Below are 27897 nucleotides of genomic sequence, written 5' to 3'. Positions count from 1 at the left end.
TTCCCCATCACTGTTATTGAAGAGCTTTTCCTTCTGTTGAGTATTCTTGGCTCCCAATAATAGTTGAACTTACATGCAGATGGTTATTTCTAGGCATTGATTTTGTTCAGTTGCTCTGTGTGTGGTTTTATGCCATACTGTTTTCACTATAACTTTGTAATATAGTTTGAAATCAGGAAGTATGCTGCAGCTTTGTTCTTTCTCAGGATTGCTTCGACTATTTAGGATCTTACGTGGTTCCTAAAAATTTAGGACTTTTTTATTTATGTGAAAAATGCCATTGGAATTTTTATAGCGGGTGCATTGAACTATAGATTGCCTCTGTTAGTATGAACATTTTTGTTGTTGATCCTCACCTGAGGATATTTTTTCCATTGCTTTTCAGAAACTGGAGGGGGAGAGGGAGAGAGAGAGAAACATGGATGTGAGAGAGACATCAGTTGGCATGCCAGCGATGCTATAACCAGTGAGCCTCCCGGGCCAGGGCTTCCGTTGATTTTTAGAGTAGAGTGAGGGAGGGAGGGAGGGGCAGATAGACATCGATGGTTGCCTCCCACACGCATCCCGGTTGGAGCCAGGATCAAACCTGCAACCCACGTATGTGCCCTTGACCAGGAATCAAACTTGAGACCCTGCGGTGTGAGGGCCCACGCTCTAATCACTGAGCCATGCTGCCCAGGGCTGGACATTTTAACAATATTGCTATTTCTGAACCATGAACATAGGATATCATTCTATTTATTTGTGTCTTCAATTTCTACCATCAGCACCTTACAGTTTTCAGTGTACAGATCTTTTAATCCCTTGGTAAAATATATTCCCAACTATTGTTTTTGAAGCTATTGTTAGTGGAATTTTCTTTGTTTCTTTTTCAGACAGTTCATTGTTAGTGTAAAGACAACTAATTTTTCTATGTTTATTTTTAATCTTGCAACTTGACTGAATTTGTTTAACAGTTCTCTAACAATTTTGTAGTGGAGTCTTAGGATTCTCTACATGTAAAAGTCACATTATTTGCAAACAGACAATTTTATTTCTTCCTTTCTACATTGGATTTTCTTTATTATCTTACCTGCCTAAGAGCTCCAGCTAGGATATCCAGTAGTACAGTGAGGAGTAGTGAGAGTGGGCGCCTTGTCTTTTTCAGATCTTGGAGACTAATCACAGGACACGGTGATTCGAAGAAATGCTCTGAAGAACCTCAATTCCAAACAGGCTCCGTGAGCCCCACGGCTGAGGAGCAGAAGGAATTTCTTGTTCCAGAGTAGTACCAAGGCTACAGTGACTGTCTGCTTTGGATGTAAAGATTAATAAAACTCGGGGGAAATCTAAGAAAAGCAGTTCAGCCTTTTCACCCTCTTCGCTGAATCCAGCTACACAGATGTAGCATTTTAAAAACTATATATTAAGAGCAACAGCTGCTAAGCCTGGGATGGGGTGGTTGCGAGACACATTGCGAGCACCAGGGTTGAAGGGCTGTGTGAAGGGGACCCCAGCTGAGCTTTGAGCGCAGCTGCGGCCTCTGCTTTTACATAAGTTGCTATCCAGCTCTAGGGTCTGTATAGATGAGGTCTTTAAATTTTCAGGTTTTGCCAGAATAGGCTGGGACACTGTGGGCCCGTAGATAAGGTGAAGGGAGCACCAAGAACACGAGACGTGAGGGAGATGAGGCAGCAGCCAAGCTTCAGAATCAAGACCCATTTCTGCCGCCCAGTGTGACTTTGGGCAAGCTTCTCCACCTGCCCACATCTCAGTGTCCACATCTGTAGAGTAGTGTCCAGTTTCCACATCTATAGAGTAGGACAGTTTAACAGTGGATGTGACATGAGGACAGCATCCCCCAAAGTGCAGTTCACATCAAGTAGTTGATACATTCCAGTGGGTGGGTGCGTGGGTGGGTGGGTGGGTAGGGGGAGGGGGGGGATGAGGGAAAGGATGGATGGTGATGGGTGGGTGGGTGATGACGGATACATGACCCTGAGTGCAGGGAGGGGAGGGGAGGGGAGGGGAGGGAGGAAGGGGGGAAGGGAGAAAGGGAAGAAGGGAGGAAGGGAGGAAGAGGGAAGGGTAGGTGCACACATGCGTGCATAGGTCGAGCGGCTGGGATACATGGTCTCCAAAACTGGATTGCGATTGAGGGTCGGGTCACCTGATAGGATCCTAGTGCAGACAAGAGGTACAGAGAGAGAAACTGAGATACCAAGAAGCAGTCTGTGTGTACTTCATGATTAAATTACTCTCTCCAAGGTCAGCCAGTGATCGCGCCTCAAACATGGAGGACACAATTTTATTTTGTGGTGCTCCCAGTTTTATCAGCTTTCATTATTTTTCTTAAAAGAAATTTTTTTCTTCTCTGAAGGATCGCCTGCAATTAGATCTGTCTCTCCAACAGATCACAAAAGTCTGCTTGGTGTGTCAGAAATATTTGTTCTATTCTAATCCATTTTGGTCACAAAATTTCCATCTACATTTATGGAATGAGGGTGGAGCCACGGTCAAGCCACGTTCAGGGTGTAAGGCCACACGTTTTTCTACAAAGAGAGCTAGGATTTGGCACAGTGAAGGGGAAAAGCCCTTTCAGTTCTGTTCTTCCTACAAATAGAGGCCAGTTTGAAAAAAACTAAAAAATTTAAAATAACCTCCAGTTCCCTCACCTATGTGGCACCTGGTCCCCATGTGCATCGTGTGCACAGGAGACTGGGGTCCTGGAGGCTGCTCTCAAAACCGTCCTGTGTCACTGTGGACCCTGGCGCCCTTCTCCCTGGGCAGTGTCCTCGCTGGCCTGTGGGTCCAGTGTGAGCCACACTCAGGGACCAGGGGCCCTGCCTGGCCTGTGACCCTCAGCCCCACCTCCGGGCCCCTTGTGTACCAGCCCCCACCATGCGCGAGCACACGCCTCCCCAGCCGGGTACCTTGCTGCAGTGGCCAGTTCTCCACCAAATTTCTCTTATTTTCTTTCATGTCCTGAGGGACCTCAGGCTGACCTGCCAATCGGTTCCCATTAGCACCAAATACACACACACACCCCCCCACCGCCACACCCACACCCCTGTGCTCCAGAAGACTGAGGTAGCCCTGTCCCTCCCTGTCTTGTCCCTGAGGGCAGATGCGGGATCCGGGCATTGTCGGGCTCTGCAGGAGTACTATTCACTTTATCTCCATTACCTGGGGGTGGATGCTTTCAGAGCTGCGCCCTACAAGGGAGCTGCAGGGGAGAGAGTGGCTGCTACGAGACTGAGCAACTGGGAGGTTGCTGGCCAGCAAGCAGAGCTGGACCGTGGCTGGGGCTTCCTGTTACAAAATAGGCTGGAATTCCCAGCCAGAGAGAGGGAGCCCCTGCCGGTGTGGTGTCAGCCCAGGAGCTGAGAAGGGGCACCAGGAGGGCTCCCACAGACCTGGACAGGCGTGTGGTGGTGGCAGTGACAGCATGGAGTGCTTGCCTGGGCATGGACAGGTGGGCTACACTGGACCCGGGCGAAGGTGCCCGCAACGTTGGCACCGAGCGGTGTGAGTGGGTAACGGACAGGCCCGGCCACAGCAACGCTGACCCTCACTCCTGGGCAGCTTTCTCTTCTCACTCTTCCTTCTCTGACTCTCTCCTGACACCAACAACAGTGCATCTGCTTCCCCCGTTCCCTCCTGTCCTTTCTTGATTCCCTTTCTCAGGTCATCCTTCAAAACATGTGTCCGGTGTCGGACCCAAAGCCTGTCTGCATCTCCAGGGCAGGGCAGGCCAGGCCAGGGCTGGCCCTCTGGCCCGCTCTCATTCTCAAAGGCCCAGGGCACATTTTGACGGCACAGACCAGCGTCCCTTCCACACGGGGTGCTGGAGAAACCACAGCCTGCGTCACCACTGCAGGAGGCCTGAGGTGGGTGCCCTGGGGCCCTGAACGGGGGCAGGACACTGCTGGTCTGCAAGTCGCTGTCCCCACCCGCTTCACCCTCCTGTGCTTCTCTCCTTCAACCAGATCTGCGTGGAGAGCGCCCACTGGTAGCTGGTGCGGGACCTGGACTTCAACCCCAACAAGCAGCACTACCTCGCAAGCTGCAGGGACCGGACAACTGCAAGGTCAAGTCCTGGGACACGTGCTATGAGCCACGAGGACCCTGAGGAGCACTCCCACTGGTGGCAGCTTCCTGCCTACTGGCTCAGGGAGAAGGGGATTATATCATTTATTTTACTAATTACTATTTGGAAAGGCACAAACCAGCTTAGTCTGTGCTGCTGTGAATCATTCAATCAACCCTGTTTTACTTTTTTCTAAAGAAACACTAAATCTGAATGTGTGTGAGTTATAGACGTAGGAAAGGAAGAAGCACTAGGCTCTGTGTTCTCTGGAGATGGTGCCTGTTCAGATGTGCAGAAATGAATGTGCACAGGTGTTCACGCGCATTGTTCGCAATGTGGGGACATTGGAAACCCCCCACGTGCCCATCCAAAGGGAATCCATGGGGGGAACAGTGCTGCTGGTACAGGGAGGGGGGGACAGCTGTGTGCACCACACAGGGTGTGCCCAGGATCCTCCTGCCTCTGAAACGCAGTTGGAATGTAGACCACAGGATTACATTGGCTGAGTAAGTGAAATCAGCTTGTGCAATAGTGTGCACAGGAGGAGCGGGTTTTATTAAAGTGTGTATGTTCACATGTTGCATACATGTGCATGCTTATGCATGTGTGCACATGTGAGTGCATGCAGAGGAAGCATCTAGAAGAGTGAGAGGCCAGCTGCTATCAGAAGCTCTCTATTCACCCGAGACACCACCATCAACGGGGGCCCCTGGAGCCTCGAAAGACCCCCAAGGCAGGGAGCCTAAGCTCTTTTCAGCCTGCAGCTCCTTTCCAGCCTTGGGCTTCTCTCTGCTACAGGGAGGATCTTAGTAAGAGTTGCAAGATGCTTATTCTAGAACCCCCTTCCATGACCCTCCCTGGCCCCGTGAACTAGGAGTGCTCATGCCGCAGGGAAGCAGACGCAGAGGCGCCCGAGTGGCTCCTGGCAGGGGCGGGGCTCTCCCAGCACTGCGGCCTCCACAGCGCCCTAAACACACTCCCACCTCCTGGGCCTCACTAATTTCACCTAATTTCCAGCTGCAGAGATACTCTGATGCCATTTGCTGGACAGAGAGATGGACGATTACCTGAAGGTGGGTGACTGGGGCCCAGGCTGGGGAGACAAGAACTGACCTTTGGGTAGAGAGCCCTGAATTCTCAGCACAGCCCCCCCTGGGAGCTGGGGCATTATGCCCATCATAGCGATCCATGTCCCTGTCCTCTGGAGCCCAGAGCCTGACTTGTATCCAAGTCCTGTCTTTCCGTGTTTCCCGCCCCTCCTGGGACCTGGCAGTAGTGCAACATGATGGGGGGTGGGCACAGGGGTAGCCATGGCCAGGGGGCTCTTTCTGATGGACTTTGGCTCTCTGCCTTGCAGGGGAATTGGAAGCATTTCAAACAAGAGAAGATGGTGAGCGGCTGTGGCACCTCCTGAGGGGCAGGGGAGGGAGTGAACATCAGAGACGCCCCTGCTGGCGCTCTCCTGGGCTCCATGCCCTGCATCTCACATCTACTGGGAGGGTTGATAACAGAGGCGGGAGGCCCCTCCAGGTGGTGGCTGGGGGAGGGGATGGCATCAAGTATACCTTCCTGCAGGAAGAGCTGTCAATGCCCAACTTTGAGCCCAGGTAGGGCCTAGATGGAATTAGGGGAAGGACAGTGCCCGTGTGTACAAAGACCCTGGACGGGTCCCCTGCCCCACTCCCCACCCCTACTGGCGCTGTGTCTGCATCTCCTCTCCCTCTGGCCCCGGGAACAGAAAATAATGGAGGAGATATTGATACTACAGGAGGCTGCTGAGAAATATGAAATAAAGCCTGAGGAGCAATTCAGGGCCTGGTTCCAGGTCCTGGAGCAGCTCAGCCTGAGGCAGAGGTGAGGTCGGGCAGGAGGGCGAGGGCGGGGGTGGGCTCTCCCTGTGGCCAGTGCAGGGAACCTGGGCCCGTGGCTCCCTGGTCAGCCCCAGACCTTGTTGTGTAGCAACTGCTGGGGCACCTGACACTGGGAGGGACACCTGAGGTGTGGCTCCTGGGAGCTCACAGGTGCCACTCTGTCCTGCAGTTACCTGCTGTCCCGCAAGCTGGAGCCCCAGGCCTAGGTGGCCAGCTGAACACTCAGGTCAAGAGCATCAGGTGTCAGTGAGTGTCCAGGTGGCAGAGCAGCCTCTCCATCACCGGTGGGGACACAGCTGGGCCCTGGGAGCACTGGGCAGCTGCTGCTGCCCTGGAAGGAGGAGAGCTAGGGATCTTGTTGGTGCTCCCAGGAGGCCAGAAGGGAGGGAAGCCCCGCTGCCTTCCCCACAGTTCTCCCCAAGGCCTCTTCGTCCACGGGAGGGGCGATGCTTATCTGTGGCCAGCAGGCTCTGGGTCGTCCCCTCTACAGTCCCAGGCAGGCATTTCTGTCCCTGTGTCAGCTCCCCTCCGGCCCGGAGGGCGCCCTTTCCCCTGAAGGTGACTGCGTCCTGGACTGGAGCTGAGACCCTGATGCCGTCTCCCCAAGCAGAGCGGAGCCAACCAGGGCGGCTCAGAGGGAAGCCGACCAAAGCGAAGCCGTCCAGCCAGACAGGGGCCGGACACTGCTCTCGTCATGATGGGGGATGACAAGTCTGAAGTCCCTAAGGCCAGCTGGCAGGCTAAAAACAGCAACATTTCACACTGCGATCTGAGGCAGAATTCCCTCTTCACCAAGGAATCTTCATTCTCAGTCCTAAGGGTTTCAGCTCAGGAACAGACCCACCCCATTTCCAAGGGAATGACCCCCAAAGTCAACTGATTGCAGATGCAGTTGGTCAAATAACTGGGTGCTAGAGCCCAGCCAAATGGACACAACTCTCACCAGCACACGTCACCGGAGTTCTTTATCTGGATTAAGTATATGACCCGTCCCTGATATTTGCTCTGCTAATATTTCCTCCCATTCCATGGGTGGCCTTTTTTCTCCTGATAGTGTTCTTTGATGCACAGAGGTTTGGTGCATTTATAAGGTCTGTTGTTACTTGTGCTTTGAAGGTTATATTTAAGAATCTTGCCAATCCAAGATCATGCATGATACGTGCCCCTTTGTTTTCTTTTTATGAATTTTATAGTTTGGGCTCTTCAATTAAGGCTTGTTTTCCCAAAGGCGGCGCTAACGCTCACTCTGTGGTCTCTCGTTGGCCTGAAGACTAGGGCCAGCTTTCCTCCTGAGCTCCTAGTCCCCTGCCTGAGCTCACTCTTGCTGCAGCCCTCTGGAGGGCACAGAAGGCGCTGGCCACAGGGTGAATATTTGGGCGAGGCATGTGGAGCACTGGTGGTGCCCTGTGCCCATGGGGGGGTCCACGGAGACATATCCTATGGTAGGATTGCCATCAGTTTTATACCCTCCCAGAGGCCTCCAACTGCTCTCCCTGCCTCTTCTCAACCCCTGTCCTGCTGCTCACCAGTCAAGACCTCAGTTGGCACAAAAGAGAAGTCAGCTTCTTTGGTTGGAGTCCTGCACAGGTGAGAAAGCCAAACTCTTCTTCTACTTACTATTATTTTTATTATTGCTCAAGTGCGTGCTGGAACTTTTCCTCTAGAAACCTGGACGCCCACGAAGCCTCTCTAGTTCATGGGTGATTGTCTAAGACAGTGTTTCCAAGGGCTCCTGGACTGCAACTGAGGGGCGCTAGAGCTGGTTCAGAGCCACTGCAAGGTCCATGGAGGGCCTGGGCCCAGGTCTGCCTGCCTGTTACCAAGGCACAGGTGGCCAGGACCCTCCCTGGGAATGCGCTGGATCCCACAGCTCCCAGGACCTGCTGGGTGACCCTGCATGGATGCAGAATCCTTCTGGATCTCCATGAATGGTTTTGGGAGTTAAAGGGACAAAAATAAGGCATGTCATCTGCCACCCTGGTGCTGCCGTCCTCTGAAGTTTTACCTTTACTATACTAAGTTTCTAAGCATAAATCCCAGTTTATGAATCCCCTAATATATGTCACTGATTTGTTTTCCCTCTTGAACAAATACCACGCTTTTCATATGCTAAACTTTTTGATATGTTTTGATAGCTGGCAACACACTTCTCTCCTCATCGTTGCCTTTGGAAATATTCTTGAGGCTGTTTTTGCAGATTTTCTCTTTCATTTGGCCTTTAGAATTGGCTTGTCAAGGGCTATAACAAATACTTCAAATTTGGGCTGGCCATGTGTTGAATGTATAGGTCAATTTGGAGGTAAACTAATATACTTGCAATGGCGAGTTTTCCCATTCAGAGATCTGCTTCACCCCTCCCTGTACCTTTGCCCATAGTGCTTTATTACTGCGATGTATGTGTGCATGGACTGTGAGTGCTGTTTGGTAACATAGATAACGTGCATGAACAAAATATAATGCATATGACTAATACGTGTTCTTGTCATTCTTCGCCCTGGGCAGCTCATAGAATGTGTTGCTGCAGGGAAGGGAAATTGTTTCCTCGACCACATTTTCAAACTGGTTGTTTGTGTTGTATTAGACCCGACCCCTTGGTCCCGATACTTATGTGCGTTGATTCTCTTGCACTTTTTAAGGTGTGTGATCTTGTAATGGCATCTTTGTATCACATTTTCATTCTTTATCCTCATTTTTCATTTTCCGTTTATTACTAATATAATGCATGCTTTTAGTGTCAATCATGTTTACATGGGGAAAGCTACTGATGTCTGCACCATCAAATACCTGCTGGTGGTCCATTTCAGATCATGCCCTTTATCAAATGTCAAATGTTTTCTTCCATTTTTACATTGCTCAGAATGCTACCAAGATTTGGAGAAGATATTTACTGAGTTCTAGTATAGTGCATATTTCCCCCCTTTACTTGTTAATTGTATGAATTTCATTAATATTGAATATTTATTACTGGGTAAAACCTTAATTGCTGTTGTTTTATAAAACTGTGTAAGTAAATTTGCACATAAGATTTTTGCATCTATTTAAAATGAATTGGCTTTAGTTTTCCTTTGTGAAACCATCCTTGTTGGATTTTGAAGTGTACATATGCAAGAGTGTTTCTTAAATAAAGGGATGGAGAGACTAAATGGGTGAATGGAAAGAGAGTCAATGAAAAAAGATGGAAGAAGTTGATGAATGAATGAAGGAGAGGGTGGATACAGGAACAGTGTGGAGAGCTGAAGGGACGGGGCAGACTGATGGATGGGTAGAGTGAATGGTGCATAAACAGATAGTGAGATTTGAAAACTATACAAAGAGAGGAAGAGGGCCTGAACAGATAACATAACCTCAGTGTCATTGTTGACCTTTGATGTAAAGATAAACTCATTGATGTTTCTATGAACTCTACCATAAATTACAAAATCACTGTGTAGCTTGGGTTTATTTTGGTCACAAGTTATAGAAAATCAAACATAAACTGGCTTAGCAAAAACATGCACATGGCCTTTATAAATTCTGCACAAATCAAGGAGTAGATTTTCCTCTGTTGCCAAATTGGGTCCCATGCTTTTTCTTGACTTATTTGCTACAAAGGAGTCAGATCAGGCCTGGAGATAAGGTAGAAACACATTGCTCCTACACAATGAGGAACAGGTAATCTCCACCCAAAACTCTAGGTGTGGACACTGAAAGCATCTAGCAGTTGTCCACAGCAACTCTAGAATCCCAATCACATATCAAACTCACACTGAAATGGAGCACATTCTCTGCGGCATGGATTTCATGATATCACACAGGCAAAGTCAATAGCTGAGCTGTCATGTTAGGAGCAAGCCCACATTGCAGTGAGAGCTAAGAACAGAGTGAAGGTCACTGCATAAAACAGGAGGCTGTCCACAGTAAAAGAAAAGACTCCTAATGCATGCACCTGACAAAGACTTGTAAGCACCTAGTGTACCGAATTCCGACAAACAACACAAATGAGAGATGGACAATAGACCTGAACACTTAAGAAAGGTGGTGTGCAAATGGACAGTGAACACAGTAATTGTGAGATAGGTCTTCTTACCCACTAAAGTGGCTAATAGTCAGAGAACCCATTTTAAGGATCTGAACCTTATTCTGACAGCAAAGGAAGTCACTGAAGGATTGACAGCAGAGGTGGAAATGTTAGGGGCAGAAATATTTATCATGCTCTCTTAACCGGGCTGAGAGCTCTACGCCCCTGGACGTGGGAGTTAGCTTGGGAATGCAGTCCATTCTCCCTCCTTTTCTGAGCACTATCATCATGGAGAGATTAACAACTTTGTTGCCCGAACAATCCGGTCCTGGAGGCGCCCACCCTTTGCGACCCCCAGCCCGCATTGCCTGTGACCTGTAACCATTGTACCTTCCCCAGGCCTGTGATTCCTACGTTCCCATGGAATCTTTCTCCTTCTACCCAGTATGAGCAGCTGGCTTATGGGGGGGGGGGGGCAGATTTTCACGGATGACCTGCTGCTCTCCCATACCGCTGGCATTATTGGAATATATGCTCATATACGATTCAACCCTGTCTCTGTTTAATTGGCTCAAGAATTGATAGGCAGCCTGGACCCATTTGTTGTCTGGTTTCAGAAATGGTTTTTAAAATGATCTCATTTACTACCCTGGCATTTTCATGGACTTTGTCCTCATGGAAAGTAGATTTGGATATAAAATCTGTCTTCACGGAATCTCTTAGCTTTCAGTTAAAAGTTTCTTAAAACAAGGCAATAGTAAATATTGTTTTTAGGAGTAGCACAATAAATACCATACATTTTGCTGGATAGGTGTACATTTCCACAGAATGAGTTGAAGCATCTTTAATACTTGTTTGATGGTAAGAAGCTAGGAAGACAATAATGATAGAGCTGAACCACTGGCAAGTCCTCTGAGATGCACTACATAGGAAGCAAGGACATTTCAAAAATGAGGAAGGTTGAAAAGCATTTGACAGTGGCGGGCAGCTGCCAAATTTGAGATGCCCAGAGCTGGCTTAGAAAACTAGCAGCACAGCTCTGGCTGGTGTGGCTCAGTTGGTTGGGGGTCATCCTGTGCACTGAGAGGTTGCTGTCTCGATTCCCAGTCAAGGCACAACCCCAGGTTGCAAGCTCAATGCCCGGTCTCTCTTCTCCGTTCCTCTCTCTCTAAAAAATCAATAAACTATTAAATAAATAAATAGAAATACCAGCACAGCAATGGAAGTCAATGGGGCACAAGTGCAGAATGTTTCTGTGCAGCGATTGTCACTAGTTTGATCAAGGTGCTTACCTAATGCTGTTTGCTGTTCTCAGGCTGTCAGTGACAAATGTGGTGGCTGGACCAGTCCTGTGTTTCTTATTATGACTGTGTGACTGTTCTTGAGCAGTAACCATTGGGGCACTAGTGTTTCCCACAGGCTGGGAATTACACAGCACACCTGGGGCCGCATAGGAGGTCTTTGGGGTGGTAGGAGGGGAGTGGGGACAGAGAGGAGAAAGGGAAGAACTAGAGGAGAAGTTCAAGCACGGTAAGAAATGGGAGGCAGAAGACTAAAGGAAGGAAAGTGAAATTTAAAGATAAAGTAAAAGAGCCCCGCTGGGCGTGGCTCAGCAGTTGACCGTCAACCTAGGATCCAGGAGATCGGGGTTCGATTCCTGGTCAGGGCACATGCCCGGGTTGCGGGCTTGATCAATGACTCTCATCATTGATGTTTCTATCTCTCTCTCTCTCCTCTTGTCCTCTCTCTGAAATCAATAAAGATATATTTAAAAAAAAAAAAAAAGATAAAGTAAAAGAAACTTGGGTGGAGTAAAACATTTAATGCAGACAACGAAAAACGTTAACAGCCGAAACAATTTAGGAAGTTAGGACTTTTTATATGATGTTAAAATAGTGTTTTTTTTCCTTCCAACTATGTTAGAATGAGATTTTAAAGAGAAGAAAAGCACAGAAAGAGGACAGGGAACAGCAAGAAGCCTAAAAAATGGGCGGGTGAGGTTGAGTACAGTGGAAATAGAAATAAATATAAAATATTCAGCAAAGAGCAAGGCAGTTCACAATCCTAAAATTATGCTGAGAAACAAAACTATGCTGAGTAGACCTATATAAATACAAGAAGACATGTGTGGGGATGAAGGAGGGACCCAAACAGATATTTGTGTGGCTGTATCTTGCTCATTAATCTTCTGATACATACGTCCAATTAGTCGAGTGTATCTGCCTCTGAATCGGGTGTCCTGCCACAGTGCAATTTGATGGCTAAGCATGGGATTTATTTTTCCAAGTACTATCGGGTTCAGAAAATATTACCCAACTTTTAGGTTAAACCTAACCTGCTAATCCTTCCAGGTAGATTATATTCACAAATTTCTTCATCTCCATCTTCAATACTTAGATACACACACAATTTGTATCTCGAGACCAATTTTTTCATCTTTACAATAAAGAAATTGGACTAGATACTATTTTTTTTTTTCAAAATAAAAAGTTTTTTTAATTATAAAAATAATTAATGGTTATAGGTAAAAAAAGTTTAAAGTGAAAATCATGCACATATTAAATTGAAAATAATTATACATATCTTTTCAGATGTGCTAAACATATGTAAATATACACACCCACATTTTAAAATCATGTTATATTTCTGTTTGATAATATAGTCTACTCCTAATAGTTAAAATATTTCTGAAAAATAGTATCTTCTAGCATCTTTTCTCTGATACACCATAAATTATATAACTTGACTCTAGTGGGCTTAACATTATTTTGTTTTCTGCTTTATGGATAATTCTGGGATGATCATCATTGGATAGCGCCTCTGAATATTTACTCAATTATTTTTTTAAAAGAGTTGTTTTTTTAAATTGATCTTTAGAGAAGAAGGGAGAGGGAGAGAGAGGGAAACATAGATGTGAGACCGAATCACCCATCTGCTCCCTCCTGCACGCCCCCAGCAGGGATGGAGCCCACAATCGTGCTTTGCCCTGACCAGGAATCCAACCAGCAACCTCTCTGTGCCTGGAGGAAGCCCAACCAACTGAGCCTGGCACAGGCCAGGGCTATTCAATTATTTTTGAATAATTTCCTGTAAATAGAATTTGTTTCAAAAATACACAGATTCTAAATTTAGTAAGTACGAATTTTGGATCATTTGGTCAAGTTCCCTTGGAATTCTGACTGGGATCTCATCAAACGGGTGGATGGGGTTAAGGGGAATCCATGCACTGGCTGCTTTAAGAGGCGTGGATTGAGCGCCGCCTATGGGCCAGGCGCTGGAAGCGCAGCGCTCAACCCGAGAGCTTGCAGCGAGGGCACCTTTGCACCGAGTCCAAAGCCAGCGCAGAGCTGCGCAGCTTGAAGTCAGGACCCGCCTCTCCGCTCCCGCTCTGGCTTTTCCTCGCTGTTCAGGCTCCGCGAGCATCGGCTCTGCCTTCGGGGGAACACCGAGCGCTGGCTCCTCCACGCGGGCGGGCCCCGCACCTTTGGCCGGTGCCCCCGAGCGCTCAGCTGGGCCACCGCCGCGCCCCGGCCCCGGCTCCCCGCGAAGTCCTCTGTTCCCGCCCCTCTCGCCCCCCCCCCCCTTTCCTCTGGGTTCCTGGACCGCCCCTTCCAGCGTCCAGCGCCAACCAGCGCCTCCCAGCTGCTTTCGGGGCGCCCGCGGCCGGGCGCCGGACTGTTTCTCCGCTGGCTTCGCCACCCGCGCGGGTGGAAAAGCATTCCCAGACCCGCGGCTCAGGGATGGGGCGGGCCCCGCATCTGCTGCTGCTGCTGCCGCTGCCGCTGCCTTGGCTCTTGGTCCCCGGACTCCCGAGAGGGGGTGAGTGCGGGACCCGGCGGCTGGGAGAGGGGGCAGGAGGCCCGGGGGCTGGGGGAAGGGGCAGGCGGAGCCCGGGAAGGGGGCGAAGGGCTGGGGAGGAGGGCCAGTGTCAGGAGGAGGGAACGGGGCTCGGGGAGGCAGGAGGCGGGATGGGGGTGCCTCGCTGCTGCACAGGTTTGCACCCCCCCCCCCCCCCGCCCGTAGGCACGGAGCGGGGCACGGGGCGCGCACTGGCTCAGAGCCCCGGCGCCAGGCTGGGCCGCGTACGCTCGTCCGGTGAACGGGAGGCGGGGTCACTGAGGCCCCCTTTCCTCTGGAGGAGGTCGCGCCCTGTGCTGTGACTTCCCAAGTTTTCGGCGGAGAGCACCGGAGTCGCAGGTCGGGGCGGGAATGTGAGGAAGACTCCCCTGGAGCCCTCTGCTGCGGGAACCGCGCTGGCGGGAGCCCCGGGGGCGCGGCGCAACCACAGCCTTAGGGGCTCGAGCCCGCAGACGCGCGGGCGGAGGAGTCGGAGTCGCTGTTGGGGCGCATGGACCAAGGTGGGACCCCGGGAGGGGTGGCCCTAAGGCCGTTCCCACTGCGCCCTCACAGCAATACTAGCTGGCGCTCCTCTGCAGGACACTCTGTGGGGGTGCAGGGCCAGGAGGAAGGGGGCGCATTCTGTACCCCTGTTATTGTCGGACAGGCTCTCCAGGGCTTGGACATGGTCTAGGTTGTCCCGGGCCCGCCAGGTGTGCGCGCAGGTATTCCAGGGTAGACGCTGGCTGGGCGCGCAGGCAGGTCGGTCCGTGGGGCTGGCTGGGCACCCACATCTGGCTCGAGGGTTCTGCACCCACATCTGGTTCGAGGGTGCGGGATAAAAAGGTTAGAAGTCTGGTCGCAGATCCACTTCTGGTAGCAGGGAGAAACGTAACCAGGCCTTACCTAAAAGACAAAGAAATGGGGTGTGGGGGAAGGTATGCTAAAGAAACACATCCCAGGCATTTTTCCTTGGCTAAACTATTTCCATCCAGCCTGCGGGGTGGGAGTGTTTGACCCTGAGTATGGCTGAGTAGTTTTCACCTATTAAAGTCAAAGGGGTGTGTGTGTGTGTGTGTGTGTTTGTTTAAGAATACCAAGTTACAGTTAAGCAATTTACTTAAAACTTTTCCTTTTGAGGTTTTTTGGTGAAAGCTCAGTTGGTCAAATGAAAAATTCTTAAGCTGTGCCTCTTCTTGCACATTAAATTACATACAAGCAATTTATAATTTGGGGCTCTTTGAAATAAACATCAAAGAACTAAAACAAGCCTGTTCTCCGCCCCCCAAACCCTCAAAAATTCCTCAGCATTTCTGCCAGACCCATTTTTCATAATCTGCCCGTCTGTTATGTTTTTCTGCTAGTGAGGGCTGGCCGTAAGTAATCTTGGAGGTAGTGAATGTGGTGAAACGTATGGGGAAAGGAATGGGAGTAATCGTTTTGGTGTAAGATATTAAAAAATGGTGTTCTTTTTCTAAGTTTTAAAAAAAGCTGTAATAAAAAACGTGTCTAGCTGACAGCCCACTTTAGTGAGATAATCATGAAAGGGTCTGTTAAAATCCACCCGTAGGAAGAACTAAAAATGTCTCCCATTTTTCCTGGTCTACCTTTTGCTTTTTGTCTTGAATTTGCCTGGGAGATGTCTGATAGTGTTGGAGCTTTCCTTGTGAAAAGCTTAAAGAGTGGGATTCTCATTGGCAGAATTAGGGCTGAAGTAAGAGTGCTGTGCAAAGGGATTAAAAATGACAATTAGAATCTCAGTGTAGTTTTAAGATTTTCATATTGGGCATTGTGGGTCCAAGTGGTTTGCTTACCGAGACAGGAGAGAGACCAGTGGACTGTGTGTAGATTCCACACTGTAGAAGAATGGATAATTAACATTTACCCCTCACTTTAACCCAGGAATCCTCCAACCCCCATACACACAAAAACCACCCCTCAAAGCCACCTACAGGCAGAAGTGAATCTGCTGACCCAGGCGCATTTCAGTCCTTCCTGTCTGACCAGTGTCTGCTGAGGGTGCTAGTGAGCAGCAAGCCCTGGCAAAGGGGGCTCTTAGGCACTGGGAGAGGACAGAGGAGAAATAAAAGTGGGTAATGGTGAGGGCATTTCCAGGACCTGCCCCATGACGAGGCTGAGGGTGTAGCTAAACTCAACCTTTAGAACAAATTGGGCTTTTAAAACACGTAAATGTTGGTGTGTTCCTCCCAAAGTAATGCTGTAACATGCGTTACAATATACCATCAATATTTTCCCAGGGAGAACTTCAGTTTCTCCCGTTGCTTTCAGGCTTTATAACAATAGCTTCAAATGCTTTTTGGAAGTAAGCGGGGCATATGTCACAAATAAATAATTTATAGAATGTTATTCCGATCCACTTTTAAAATTTCATTTTTAGAGAGAGGAAGGGGGAGAGAGAGAGCGAAACATCGATCGGTTGCCTCCCTCGCTCACCCTGACCCAGGGATTGAGCCCACAACCCTGGTGTGTGCCCTGAGGGAGAATCGAACCCGCCCCTTTTTGTTGTATAAGACGACGCTACAATCAACTGAGCCACCCTGGCTGGGCCACATTTATTTTTTATATGAACAATAATGATGTTTTTCAATAGTATTTTTAGAAATAATTTCCAGGTAATCGTAGGAGCAGGGCCAGTGAGTTAGCAGCCGGAGTTGGTTCTGAACAGGTTGACTCTTTCGCTGCCTGTGAATTGGGAACATGCTGCCAGGTGGACAAGCTGAGCCCGGGCCTTGGTTTAATCGGGTCCCTCCTCACCTGCGGTGAACACATGAGTGACGGCTGCTTCCCACGTAATAGCCGGAATGGGATTTAAAGATGAGCCTGACTGTGTCGTCCCTTGTTTAGAGTCCTCAGGTGGCTTTTCATTCCTTCCCAGGGTTTGCGGGGACTCTGACTCCTGTTGACTCTTTTCCAGTTGCTCGCCCTGGTTCAGGATGCTTCAGTCACAGTGTCTCCTTCCCAGCGCTTCTGCGGTGGGCATGCGCTCCGGCTGAATCTTTCCCCAAGACCCCTACTTGCTGGCTCCTTTTGCTGGCTCCTTCTGGTTTGGGTTGCAGCTCAGGTGTCCTGAAGAGGCCTTCCCTCCCTCCCCAGCCAGTCACATCTCTGTCTCTGTCTCTCTCTGTCTCTGTCTCTCTCCATTTTTAATTTGCTCACCACCCAATGGTGGGTGGCACAGTGCTGAGCCATCTCAGGTGCTCGGCGGGTGACTGCCCGGATAACGTCTAGGGCCAGGCCTCTGTGGCTCACACGGGCTGCTCCCCGTCTCTCTCCCTACTGACTTTTCCAGAAACAGAATTGCTGCAGCTCCTGTGCGCTTTTCGGGGCAGGGTGGGCGGGAGCCTGGGTTGATAGAAGAATCACCTTTCATGTCACTGTGATGCCAAAGCATTTCAGTACTAGAAAAGTTAGGATATGGAGCAAAGATAGATTTTTGGACTCTATTTTGGCCGATATAGCAATCTTAGCCTATTTTATATTCTCTTAACCAATTCAACTGGAAAAAAAAGTCAAAAGCTGATGTTTTAATGTTGAAAACACAGATTTAGCAGCTCCTCTCGAGGGGCAGGTTGCCCAGTGCTCAGGTGGTGGCTCTGAGTGCTTTAACTTTGGCCCTTTGTCACAGATTTAATCTTCACCCAGAGCACAAGGCTGTGGTTGCTGTGCAGGTTAATTATTATAAAAACTGAAAAAAGCAGTTCACCTGGAATGAAGTACTTAACGGGCCATGGCTCAGGATCTGAGTAGCCAGCAAGCCTGCTCCTGTCCTGTTTGGCCCGTCTCAGTTTCCTCTCTGGCCAGTGGGACTCTTAATTTTTCACAGAATTGTGGGGAAAATGAAGTGAGCTAATGGCATGGAGTAAGCCCTGCTTCCTCCATTCTGCTGAGCTCAAATTTGGGAATATTTGTTTTTCTTGGACAGATGGTGTTGGGGGAAAAGATTCTTTTTTTCACTGAAATGTATCCTAAATTGCACCTTGAACTGTGAGGGCAGAACTGTGGGCCACCCTCCCCTGTTCCCTCTGAGTGCTGAGCCCTGGCTGTGCTCTTTAGGATTTTGTTTCCTGGTAGTTCCCTTGCAGGACTCACACTTGGCCTGCCCTGAACACTCCTGCCCTGCCGCCCCCTTACCTTCACTGGCTGGATTTGGACTCAACCCTGTCCAGGAATAGCTTCGTGTCATGTGCTTCTCTGTGAGGTTAAGAATGAAGGCCAATTCCTGTTCTACTCTCCCACGCAACTGCGCCAACGTGGGTGTGGCTTCTGTTGGTTTTTGGTTTTTGAGGATAAACATCCAGATAATTCCTTATTTATTTATTTATTTATTTATTCATTCACTTATTTATTTATTTTTACCAGCCAAAACCAGGTTTTTCAAGTGAAGTCCTCTGGCTGCAGTGGATGGAAAATGTGGCTTTGTTTCTTACATCAGCCACTGGGTACCTGTCTGGTGTATTCATGCCCTGTGTGCATGTGCCTGGTATGTGTGTGCCTGGTATGTACATGCCTGGTATGTGAGTGCCAGGTGTGTACCTGGTCTGTGTGTGCCTGATGTGCCTGTACCTGGTATGCATGTGCCTGGTCTGTATGTGCCTGGTATGCATGTGCCCAGTGGTCATGTGCCCAGATGCCCTCCTGATCAGATACTTCCTGTTGGTGGCAGGTGTGAGCTAGCTCCCAGGTATACCCAGGGAAGACCTGACCCTCGCACTCTGGGCATTTGCTGTCCCCTGACAGGAAGGGAACCTGTTCCTTCTCTTTACCCCTTCCTTGTTCAGGCCCTTCTGTGTCCAGCCTGGCAAGGGTTGGGAATCCTGTCAGGACCTTGTGGGCAGGAGTACTGAGGGGACCTGCCATCCCCACTTCCTCCCTCCAAGGAGGCCTGAGTTTGCTTTTCTGAACCTTACCTGTTGAACTGCACTTGTGGAAGAGTCTTGATTGCAGCAAAGGCCCAGGTCTTGCCCGCATTTGTGAGCCCACTCAGCTGGGCAGCCTTTCTTCTTGGTGGCTGTGCCATTCCTACTCTCTGGGCCTCTGTTACGCAGCAGGACCCAGTGGGCCAGGCCGCAGGTCTCGGGCTTTAAAGAGATAAAGAAATGGTGATCATGTCAACATTTCCCTGAGAAACCCACACGCAAGTCTAAAGCATTGTATTTCACCCTTTTGCCCATTTCACCCACTGTCAGTGCTTCTTTCTTTATTTAATGGTAAGTGGATTTTCCATGAGCCTGGGGGTGGCAGGGGTGGGGAAAGAGCAGAGACTGGGGGGATAGCAGGAGGGAGAGAGGGGAAAAGATGTTGACTTTGTGTTTGGACAGGTCATATGAGAAAATCGTTCTATCAAAAGCTGAGAGTAGTTGAGGGACTTCTGGAGAAAGCCCAGTTCACACCTCAGTGTGGGGGGCTTCTTTGCTCTTGTGTTTTTTCTTGGCTTCAGTTCTCAGTGGCGCCTTTTGGATATTTCTTAATTGTTCCCTTCAAAGGTGCTGCCTGGCGTCTGCCGAGCCACATAAGGCCCCCGCAGGCTCTGGTCTCCGGGTAGTGCCTGCACTGGCTCCTGCGGAAGGGCCTACCCTCAGGACTGAGGTCTCAGGTTGGCATCTGACAAGCAGGCAGATGGGACAGATCTGTTTTTTGCGGGGAGGGGTGTCCAGTGATCTCCACATTCAGGAACAGTAAACACCTTAGACTTTGCCTTAACTGCGATCCTGTTTCTGGGGAGACACAAGGGAAGTCTTGTTTATTGAGGAGAAGGGATTGTTTTGCTCTTTTAAGCCTTCGGGCTTGCTAAAGCTGCCGGTAGACTGGCCTCATTATGGTTGGGGAAAATGATCGCTTTTACAAGTTAGGACAGCCTGTCTCGGAGAATGTTAGAGCAGCGACTCAGCTCGCTGGAGGTTGTTTTCCGTCCGGCCTGGCCACTGACTGTGCGCACCGCCAGCTGATCATATGCATGGCACCCAGTTGGGCTGCATCTGTAGGCGGGTCTCCGCGTGCCCTGGCTGGCTGCCCCCGCACAGGAAGGAGAACCAGCCTGTACGCCTTTTAACAACTCTTTCATGTGACTTACAGATTTGTGGCTGAAAACAATGTTCTTTTAAAGTTTTGGAGGAAGAAAAAAAAGGAAGCTCATTAGGGTTAGCATTAAATCTGAAGTGTTAGTTTAAAAAAATAGCCACTTTGGGAGTCCAGAGATGTACGGTCTCCTCCCAGCTTTGATGTTAGCATTGGGCGCACAAGGAGAGAGTCGGCGAGGAAGCTTTTCCATGATACTGACCCCCAGGCCTGCCCAGGGCCTGTGGACTCAGTGTTTGGGCTGCACATCTCGTTACCCTCCACCAATCCAGTGCGTCTGATTCTTGAGGAGGGGTGGGGAGCCCCACACCCCCTCCCCGTCGGAACCTGGCACTGAGTGAAGTAGGGATAGATAAGATAGTTGCATTTATCCGAAGAAGGTGGCAAGTCTTGGACCAGGGTGACAACTGCGGGGCTGGTTGGTTCCTCAGGCCAAGTACCCTGATTTTTGGAAAATCAGGTGGAAGGAAGGTTGAGGTCTCTCACGTGAGCCACTCAGGGAGGAATCCCACCATTGTTACCTGGTGGGCCAGCCAGTAAGGTGAAAGGCTTGACTGTCTCTTTTTACCATTATGTTTTGCCTTTCTCACCTACTCTTTTTTTTTATATTCAAATATGTTATAAAATATTTAGGCTACAGAAAAGGACATAGATGCTAATAAGATTCACCCAGCATAAGAAACCAGTTAGCAGCAGTACAGGCGAAGTCCCCCCTCCTCCCCTCTCCCCTCTCCCCTCTCCCCTCTCCCCTCTCCCAGAGGAAACCATGCCCCACATTAGGTCTTTTAATTCCCAGGCATCTCTTTACCCTTGGACCACACAGAATTGTACCGGCAGCACTCTACAGGTAGGGTTTCCATTTGGCTGCAAGTAACAAATCCTCACTTCACTGAACCAGAAGTCAGGCCGTCTGAGGGAAGCCAGACTGGGCTGGGACAGAGGCTGCAGGATGTGGCTAGGGACCTGGCTCGACCTGGCACTTTACTTTGCCATCTCTCGTGTTGGTGTTAGAGCTCACTGCCTTAGAATGGCTGCTGCACCGCCGGGCATTTTATTTAGATTCTAAGCAGAAGGAAGCAGGAAAAACAAAAGACAGACCTTTTCATACCAGCTGAGTCTGTTCTTTTTAGGACACAAGAAGATCTTAACTTTCTGTGAAGCCCATGCTGCAGACTCGTGCTTGCATTTTTCTGGCCACTCCAAGCTGCAAGTAAAGAGGGCAAGTCAAGTATGTTAGCTAGGTAAGCTGTCGCCCTGAGCGAGATCGAGTCCCGTTTGTAGGGAAAGGTGGTGTGAGCATTGGGCAGGATACCAGCAGCAGTAGCGTGCTTTCTTCTTTAGCTTGTTTTTTAACTCCGTGTTAAGTTTGCCAGATTCATCTGGCTCGAGAAGTGTTGCCCTAGTTCATTTATCTTTATAGGCAAATATGTGACTAAACCATAGTTTATACACCCACTTGCCTCTTATTGGGCATTTAGATTTTTCTGAATTTTTATTTCCGTGAACATTCTTCTTTTTAATCCTTTCTTTACATAGATTTAATTTGCTATAATAAAATGCACAGATTTTGAGTTTTGTGTTTGATGAGTTTGACAGATACATGTGTCAAAACCACTACCTGACTCAAGATAGCCATGAACTTCCGTGGGTGTCTCACTGTGGACAGAGGAAGTCATTAGGGGCAGAAATGCTGAGTTGTAGGCTACATGCACTTTCAGCTTCAATATATATTGCCAAATTCGCTGTTCAAAGTGGAGAAAAGGCTTTCTTCTGCACATCTTAAAGGCAGGTTATTGTCGTGGAAGATACGGACAAAAGCAGTTCTTCCCAAGAATATTCTAGCACGTCTGGCATACTCCTCAGGGAACTTAAGCACGCCGAGGCCATCGTGGCATCACCTCCTGGTCCCCCAGGCTTCTCACCCAGCACCCGCCCTCACTCTTGCTGCCCGCACACTGAGCCCTGTTCTCTTCAGCCCTGGAACCAACACAAGCCAGGGCCCCAGAGCTGGGCCTGTACGTGGCTACGTGGTGAGGCGGGCGGGGCTGTGCGGACCCGGCAGGTCACTTAGCGCTGTGAGTGGCAGGCTCCTCACCCAGGAACTGGGCACAGGGATATGCCCTTCCCTTCCCAGGATTGGAGGGCACTGTGTAGGTGAAGGGCTGGCAGAGTATGAGTGTTGAGGGAGGGGTAATACAGGTGCTGGGTCCTTTGCCTCTTACCCAGTAGACCATATTCAACATAGTTGGATTCATTTATTTTTATTTTTTTTAATCTTCACTCGATATTTTTTCCATTGCTTTTCAGAGTGGAAAGGAGAGAGAGAGAGAGAAAGAAAGAGAGAGAGAGACGCATCGACCTGAGAGAGACACATCAATTGGTTGCCTCCGACCCTCACCCTGACGAGAGTAGAGCCTGCAACCAAGGCATGTGCCCTTGGCCGGAATCGAACCCGAGACCCTTCAGTCCATGGGCTGAGGCTCTAACCACTGAGCCAAACCGGCCAGGGCCATAGTTGGATTTTTGAAAATGAAACCTATAACGTTGAGATCGTTTTAGTTTCTCATGCTATTCCTAACAAGAAGTAATATAGAGAGCTCCCGGGCACCCTTTCCCTAGTTCCCCCCCATTGGGAACATCTTAGAAAACTATAGTCATGATGTCACGGCCAGGTTATTTCCATGGACGGTCGACATCGGAATGCTTCCATCACCACCAGGATCCCTCCGGTGTCGTCGGTAGCCACACCCACCTCCCTCTGGCCCCACCACCTCCCTAACCAGTGGCAGTCGCTAATCTTTGTTCCATTTCTATAATTTTGTCATTTCAAAACTGCCATGTAAGTGGAATTATACTCTATTACTTTTCCCTTTGCTGTCATGACAATTTACCACGAACTTAAAACAGCAAAGTATGTTATCTCACAGCGGTGTAAGTCAGAAGTTGGCCCCGTTTCACTGGGCTGAAATCCAGGTTTTGGCAGGGCCACATTCTTTAGAGGCTGTTGGGCAGGGTGTGTTTTCTTGCCTTTTCTGGCTTCCAGACGTTGCCCATTCCTTGGCTCGTGGCCCCCTCTTCCATCTTCATAGCCAGCAGGTGTGATCGGCCCTCTCACACACATCACCTGACCCTGCCCCCCGCCTCCCTCCTCACTGTTACGGCCTGTGATGGCCCATCCTCTCCACCGCTGTTGTTAATTTTAGCCACCCTGGTAAGTGTGCCTTGACATCACACTGTGGTTGAACACTTTTCCTGGAGCATATTTGTATCCATCATCTTTAGTGAAACATTTCTTCATGTCTTTGCTCATTTTCTTTAAATATATCTTTATCGATTTCAGAGAGAGGAAAGGAGAGGGAGAGAGAGAGACAGAAACATCAATGATGAGAGGGTCATTGATCGGCTGCCTCCTGCACAACCCCGACCCGGAATCGAATCCGATCGCCTGGATCCTAGGTCGACGCTCAACTGCTGAGCCACACCCGGCCGGGCTGCTCTTTTTCTAATTAGGCTGTTTATTTCTTACTATTGAGTTTTGAGAGTTCTTTAATATTCTAGATACCGGTCGTTTGTCAGATACGTGGGTTGCAAATAATTTATCCCAGCCCGTCGTTGTTTTTTTATCTTCTTAATAGGCTCTTCTGAAGAACAAGCATTTTTAATTGTGATGACGTCCAGTTTATCAATTTTTTCTTTTATGAATCATACTTTTGGTGTCAAGTGTAAGAACTCTTGCAAGTGAAGATTTTCTTCTCTGTTTCATTTTTATTTTGTTTTTTAATTTTATAGCTTTATGTTTTACATTTAAATCTGGAGCCCATTTTGAGTTAATTTTGGACATGGAGTTCATTCTTTTGCCTGTGGACATCCTCTCACACTGTCTGTTGAAAAGGCCGTCTTTCCTCCAATGAATCCCTTTGACTGTTGCCAAAAAGCAGTTGGGTACATTCTGTGGGTCTATTTCTGGTTTTCTTTTCTGTTCATTGATGTGCACATTTCTCTGCCAATACTATACAATTTGATTCTGTTGTGGCTATGTAATTAGTTTTGGGATGGTGTAGATGGATTTCTCCCACTTTATTCATTCTCCAGAGTTGTTTCAGCTATCTCAGTTCCTTTGCCTTTCCACACAAATTTTAGAAATACATTTTCTATATCTACAAAAAAAACCCACACAAACTTGCTGAGATTTGTTAAGAATTGTGTGTGTGATTTTTTTCTGACACCAAATATGTTGTTTCAAGAACAACCAATTCTCCAATTCAGACACCAGCTGGTGCACTACGATTCCATTCAATTCTGACACTACTAGAGTTAGTGACGACCCCACAGGCTAAAAGGCTCAATCTCATAAGAACCCCTCCACTTAAGGCACCAGCTCAAATGGAGTGTCCAGCTAATTACAAACTTTGGAGTTCCCATGTCCTCCCCCACTCAACTTTGATAATTTGCTAGACCAACTCACAGAACTCAGGAAAGCACTTATGACTGTAGTTTGATTACAAATGATACAACTCAGGAGCAGCCAAATAGGGCCAGGAATGTGGAAGGGGCTCAGCTGCCAAACAAATGTTTGTTCATTTGTTGCTTTCAGTTTTATATTCCACATATGAGTGAAATCATATGGTTCTTAACTTTTTCTGTCTGACATGTTTTGCTGAGCATGATGTCCTCCAGGTCCATCCCTGCTGTCGCAGATGGCAGCGTTCCGTCCTTTCTCTTGGCTGCGTAGTATTCCCTTGCGTACACGTACCGCAATTTCTTTATCCAGTCACCCATCAAAGGACGCTTTCGTTGCTTCCATGTCTTGGCCACTGTGAACAATGCTGCAGTGAACATCGGGGTGCATATCTTTGAGAATTAATGTTTTCAAATTTTTCAGGTATGCGCCCAGAAGAGGGTTTCTGGGTCACATGGTAACTCTAGTCTCAGTGTTTTGAGGAACCCCCATACTGTTTTCCATAGTGGCCATACTGTGTTCCTTTCCCCCCACAGCCTCTCCAGCCCTTGTTATTGCTCGTCTTGTTGGTAACGGCCACTCATCCTCACGGCTGTGATGGTGTGTCGTGTGGTTTTGGTTTGCTTTCCCTCATAGCTAGTGAGGCCGAGCGTGTTTGCAGGTATCTGTTGACCATCCGCATGTCTTCTCGGGAGAGGTGTCTGTTCGGGTCCTCTGCCCATTTGTTAAATTGGATTGCTTGTTTATTTGGTGTTGAGTTGTGTGCGTTTTTTAGAATATATTTTGGATATTAACCCCTTGTCGGAGCTGTTGTTTGCAGGTATCTTCTCCCATCGGTTGGCTGCCGTTTTGTTTGGTTGGCGGTTTCTTTTGCTGCACAGAAGCTTTTTAGTTTGATGCAGTCCCCTTCATTTATTTCTGCTTGCTTTATCTTGCCTTGCCTTTGGGGTCAGATTCATAAACTCTTGTCTAAGATCAAGGACCATATGTTTAATACCTATGCATTCGTCTATGTAATTCATTGCTTCAATTCTTACATTTAGGTCTTCGATCCATTTTGGGTTAATTTTTGTGTATGGAGACAAACTAGCCGTTTCATTTTTTTAGCATGTGGCTTTCCAGTTTTCCCAGTACCATTTATTGAAGAGGCTTTTTTTTCTTTATTGTATGTTTTTGGCTCCTTTGTCAAAAATTATTTGCACATATACATGTGAGTTTATATCTGGGCTCTTGATTCTGTTCCATTGGTCTGTGTGTGTGTTTTTCTGCCAATACAGTGTTGTTTTGATTGTCCTGTTTTGTTACATAATTTGAAGTCAGGGAGTATACATACCTCTAGCTCTGTTTTGTTCTCTCAGATTTGCTTTGGCTATTTATGCTGTTTTGTCATTCCATACAAATCTGATGATTTTTTGTTCTATTTCTTTAAAAAATGTCATCTGGGCCCTGGCAGGGTGGCTCAGTTTGTTGGAGTGTTGCCCTGTACACCAAAAAAGGTTGTGGGATTGATTCCCAGTCAGGGTACATACCTAGGTTGCAGGTTCGATCCCCAGTCAGGGAGCTTACTGAAGGCAACCAATTTATGTTTCCCTTTCACATCAATTTTCTTGCTAAAATCAATAGAAATATATCCTCTGGATTCGGATTTTCATGGGGATTGCATTAAATCTATATATTGCTTTGGGTAATATGGCCATTTAACTATGTCGATTCTTTCAATCCATGAACAAGAAATCTTTCCACTTTATTGTGTCTTTTTCAATCTCTTTTAATAATGCTTTGTAGTTTTCAGTATCTAGGTCCTTCACATCCTTTAAGTTTATTCCTAGATATTTTATTCTTTTTGTTGTAATTGCAAAAGGAATTTTGTTTTTCATTTCTTTTTCTGAAATGTCATTGTTAGTATATAGGAATGCAGTGGACTTTTTTTTTTTTACATTGATTTTGTATCCTGCAGCTTTATTTATTTTTTCTAATAGCTTTTGGTGGAGTTTTTAAGGTTTTCTATATAAAGAATATGTCATCTGCAAAAAGTGACACTTTTATTTCTTCATTCCCAATTTGGATGCCTGTTTATTTCTTTCTCTTACCTGATTGCTCTGGTTAGGAGCTCCAGTACTTTGTTGAATAAGTGTGATGAGAGTAGACATTCTTGTCTTGTTCCTGACATTAGAAGAAAAGCTTTCAGTTTGTGGAGAAAATAAACTTGGGGTCTGAGAGTCACTCCTGAGTCTTGGGAAAGCCGCGTCTGGCCCCCGGGGAGAACCAGCCTCAGACTCCCAGTGGGGAAGCTGCTGCAGGCCCCGGGCCAGAAAGTGTTTCTTTGGCGCCTTTCCTTGACACTTGGTGTGCTGCCAAAGGGGAGAGAGAAGGAAAACCCTTGGTTAAGTAAACATATATTCTCGTTTCACTGCAAGAGGCTGAATAGCTTAAGGCATAATTGGCTCCATATGTTCAGCATTGATAGTCCACTCATGACTAATGGCACCTTTGAAATAAGACAGATCGGTGTTTCACGTTATGAAGTAGTAACTGCCATTTATTGTGCGTCTGTGCACGGCAAGCATTGTGCACAGTGTTCTAGGTGCAGCCTTTTGCTCTCACCTCTGAAACAAGTAGGAGTCACCTGTCTGACTTTATAATGAGCATACAGAGTCTCACATGGACAGGTGACTTACACAAGGTCCTCTGGCCTCAGTGGGGCTCATCTGGGGATACACCTTGCTTCTCTGACCCTGAGTTCTTGTGCTCACCACACTCCCAAGCCATGTGCATTCAAACCTCAGTTATTCCTGGGGGTTCTCAAGCTGGACCCTCAGGCGCCCCAGCCAAGGTGAGTTGATTCATCCCCTAGAGCAGGAGATCTGGTCCTGGCAGCATGTTAGAATCACTAGAAGAGGTTTCCTGAAATCTTCATGCCCAGCTGCACCTGAAATCCTGGTACCCAGCTGTGGTGAAGCCCAGGCTCAGAGCTTTAAGCCCTTCCTTGGAGATGCTGGTGTTCTCCTGGTTGGAGAGCTTGGAGGAGCTTGGAGAGGACGGTGGAGTGTCAGAATCAGGTTCTGGAACTCTCCATTTCTGGTTGCAACTCTCTTTTCTGGTTGCATTGGTGCCCCCACAAAAAGGACTGGGGTCTGCAGCCTGCTTGTGGAGATTTTTTTGCAAAACACTTCTATCAAGAAAATATCAGGTGCCCAGAAAAGTGGGGTTCAGGCTGAAGGGGATGATGAGGGGCTGCCTAAAGCCCTTGGAGGCCCTTGGGACTCCCACTGCTGAAGTGTGTGCATGAGGCCCCGGGAGAGGCCCAGGGGAGAGGCCCAGGTGGGACCCTGCTCTTTTTTTGATCCAACATATGGGCACGGGGAAGTGGGAGAGCATTTGATGTTACAGTTTCTGCTCAGCTGTCCCAGCACTTCACACCTCCAGGTGAGGACTTGGAGAGGTGGGACGGCTTGATGGGTGTGCTGTGTCCCTGTGTGCCCCCACACCCACTCTTGTCCTAGCCTGTGAGGGCCAAAAGTGAACTCCCGGGGCCTATTTCTACAAACTGCTACTAAGTTAGATTTAT

The 27897-nt window shown here is 48.3% G+C and overlaps 1 protein-coding gene across 1 annotated transcript in view; it reads left to right on the top strand.

Moving 5' to 3' along the window:
• Positions 1–13594: 13594 nt before the first annotated feature.
• MERTK (MER proto-oncogene, tyrosine kinase) overlaps positions 13595–27897 on the top strand; it is a 92028-nt gene continuing 77725 nt past the window's right edge. Inside the window, exon 1 of the mRNA XM_087823691.1 lies at positions 13595–13756. Within this exon, the coding sequence (XP_087679817.1) occupies positions 13678–13756 (79 nt within the window). The 5' untranslated portion in view covers positions 13595–13677. The remainder of the gene's footprint in view (positions 13757–27897) is intronic.

The sequence above is a fragment of the Miniopterus natalensis genome, chromosome 13 (assembly GCF_054644295.1).
Source record: "Miniopterus natalensis isolate mMinNat1 chromosome 13, mMinNat1.hap1, whole genome shotgun sequence".
Lineage (NCBI taxonomy): Eukaryota > Metazoa > Chordata > Mammalia > Chiroptera > Miniopteridae > Miniopterus > Miniopterus natalensis.
Note: the sequence above shows the minus strand (reverse complement) of the source record. Positions and strands in the feature narration are given on the sequence as shown.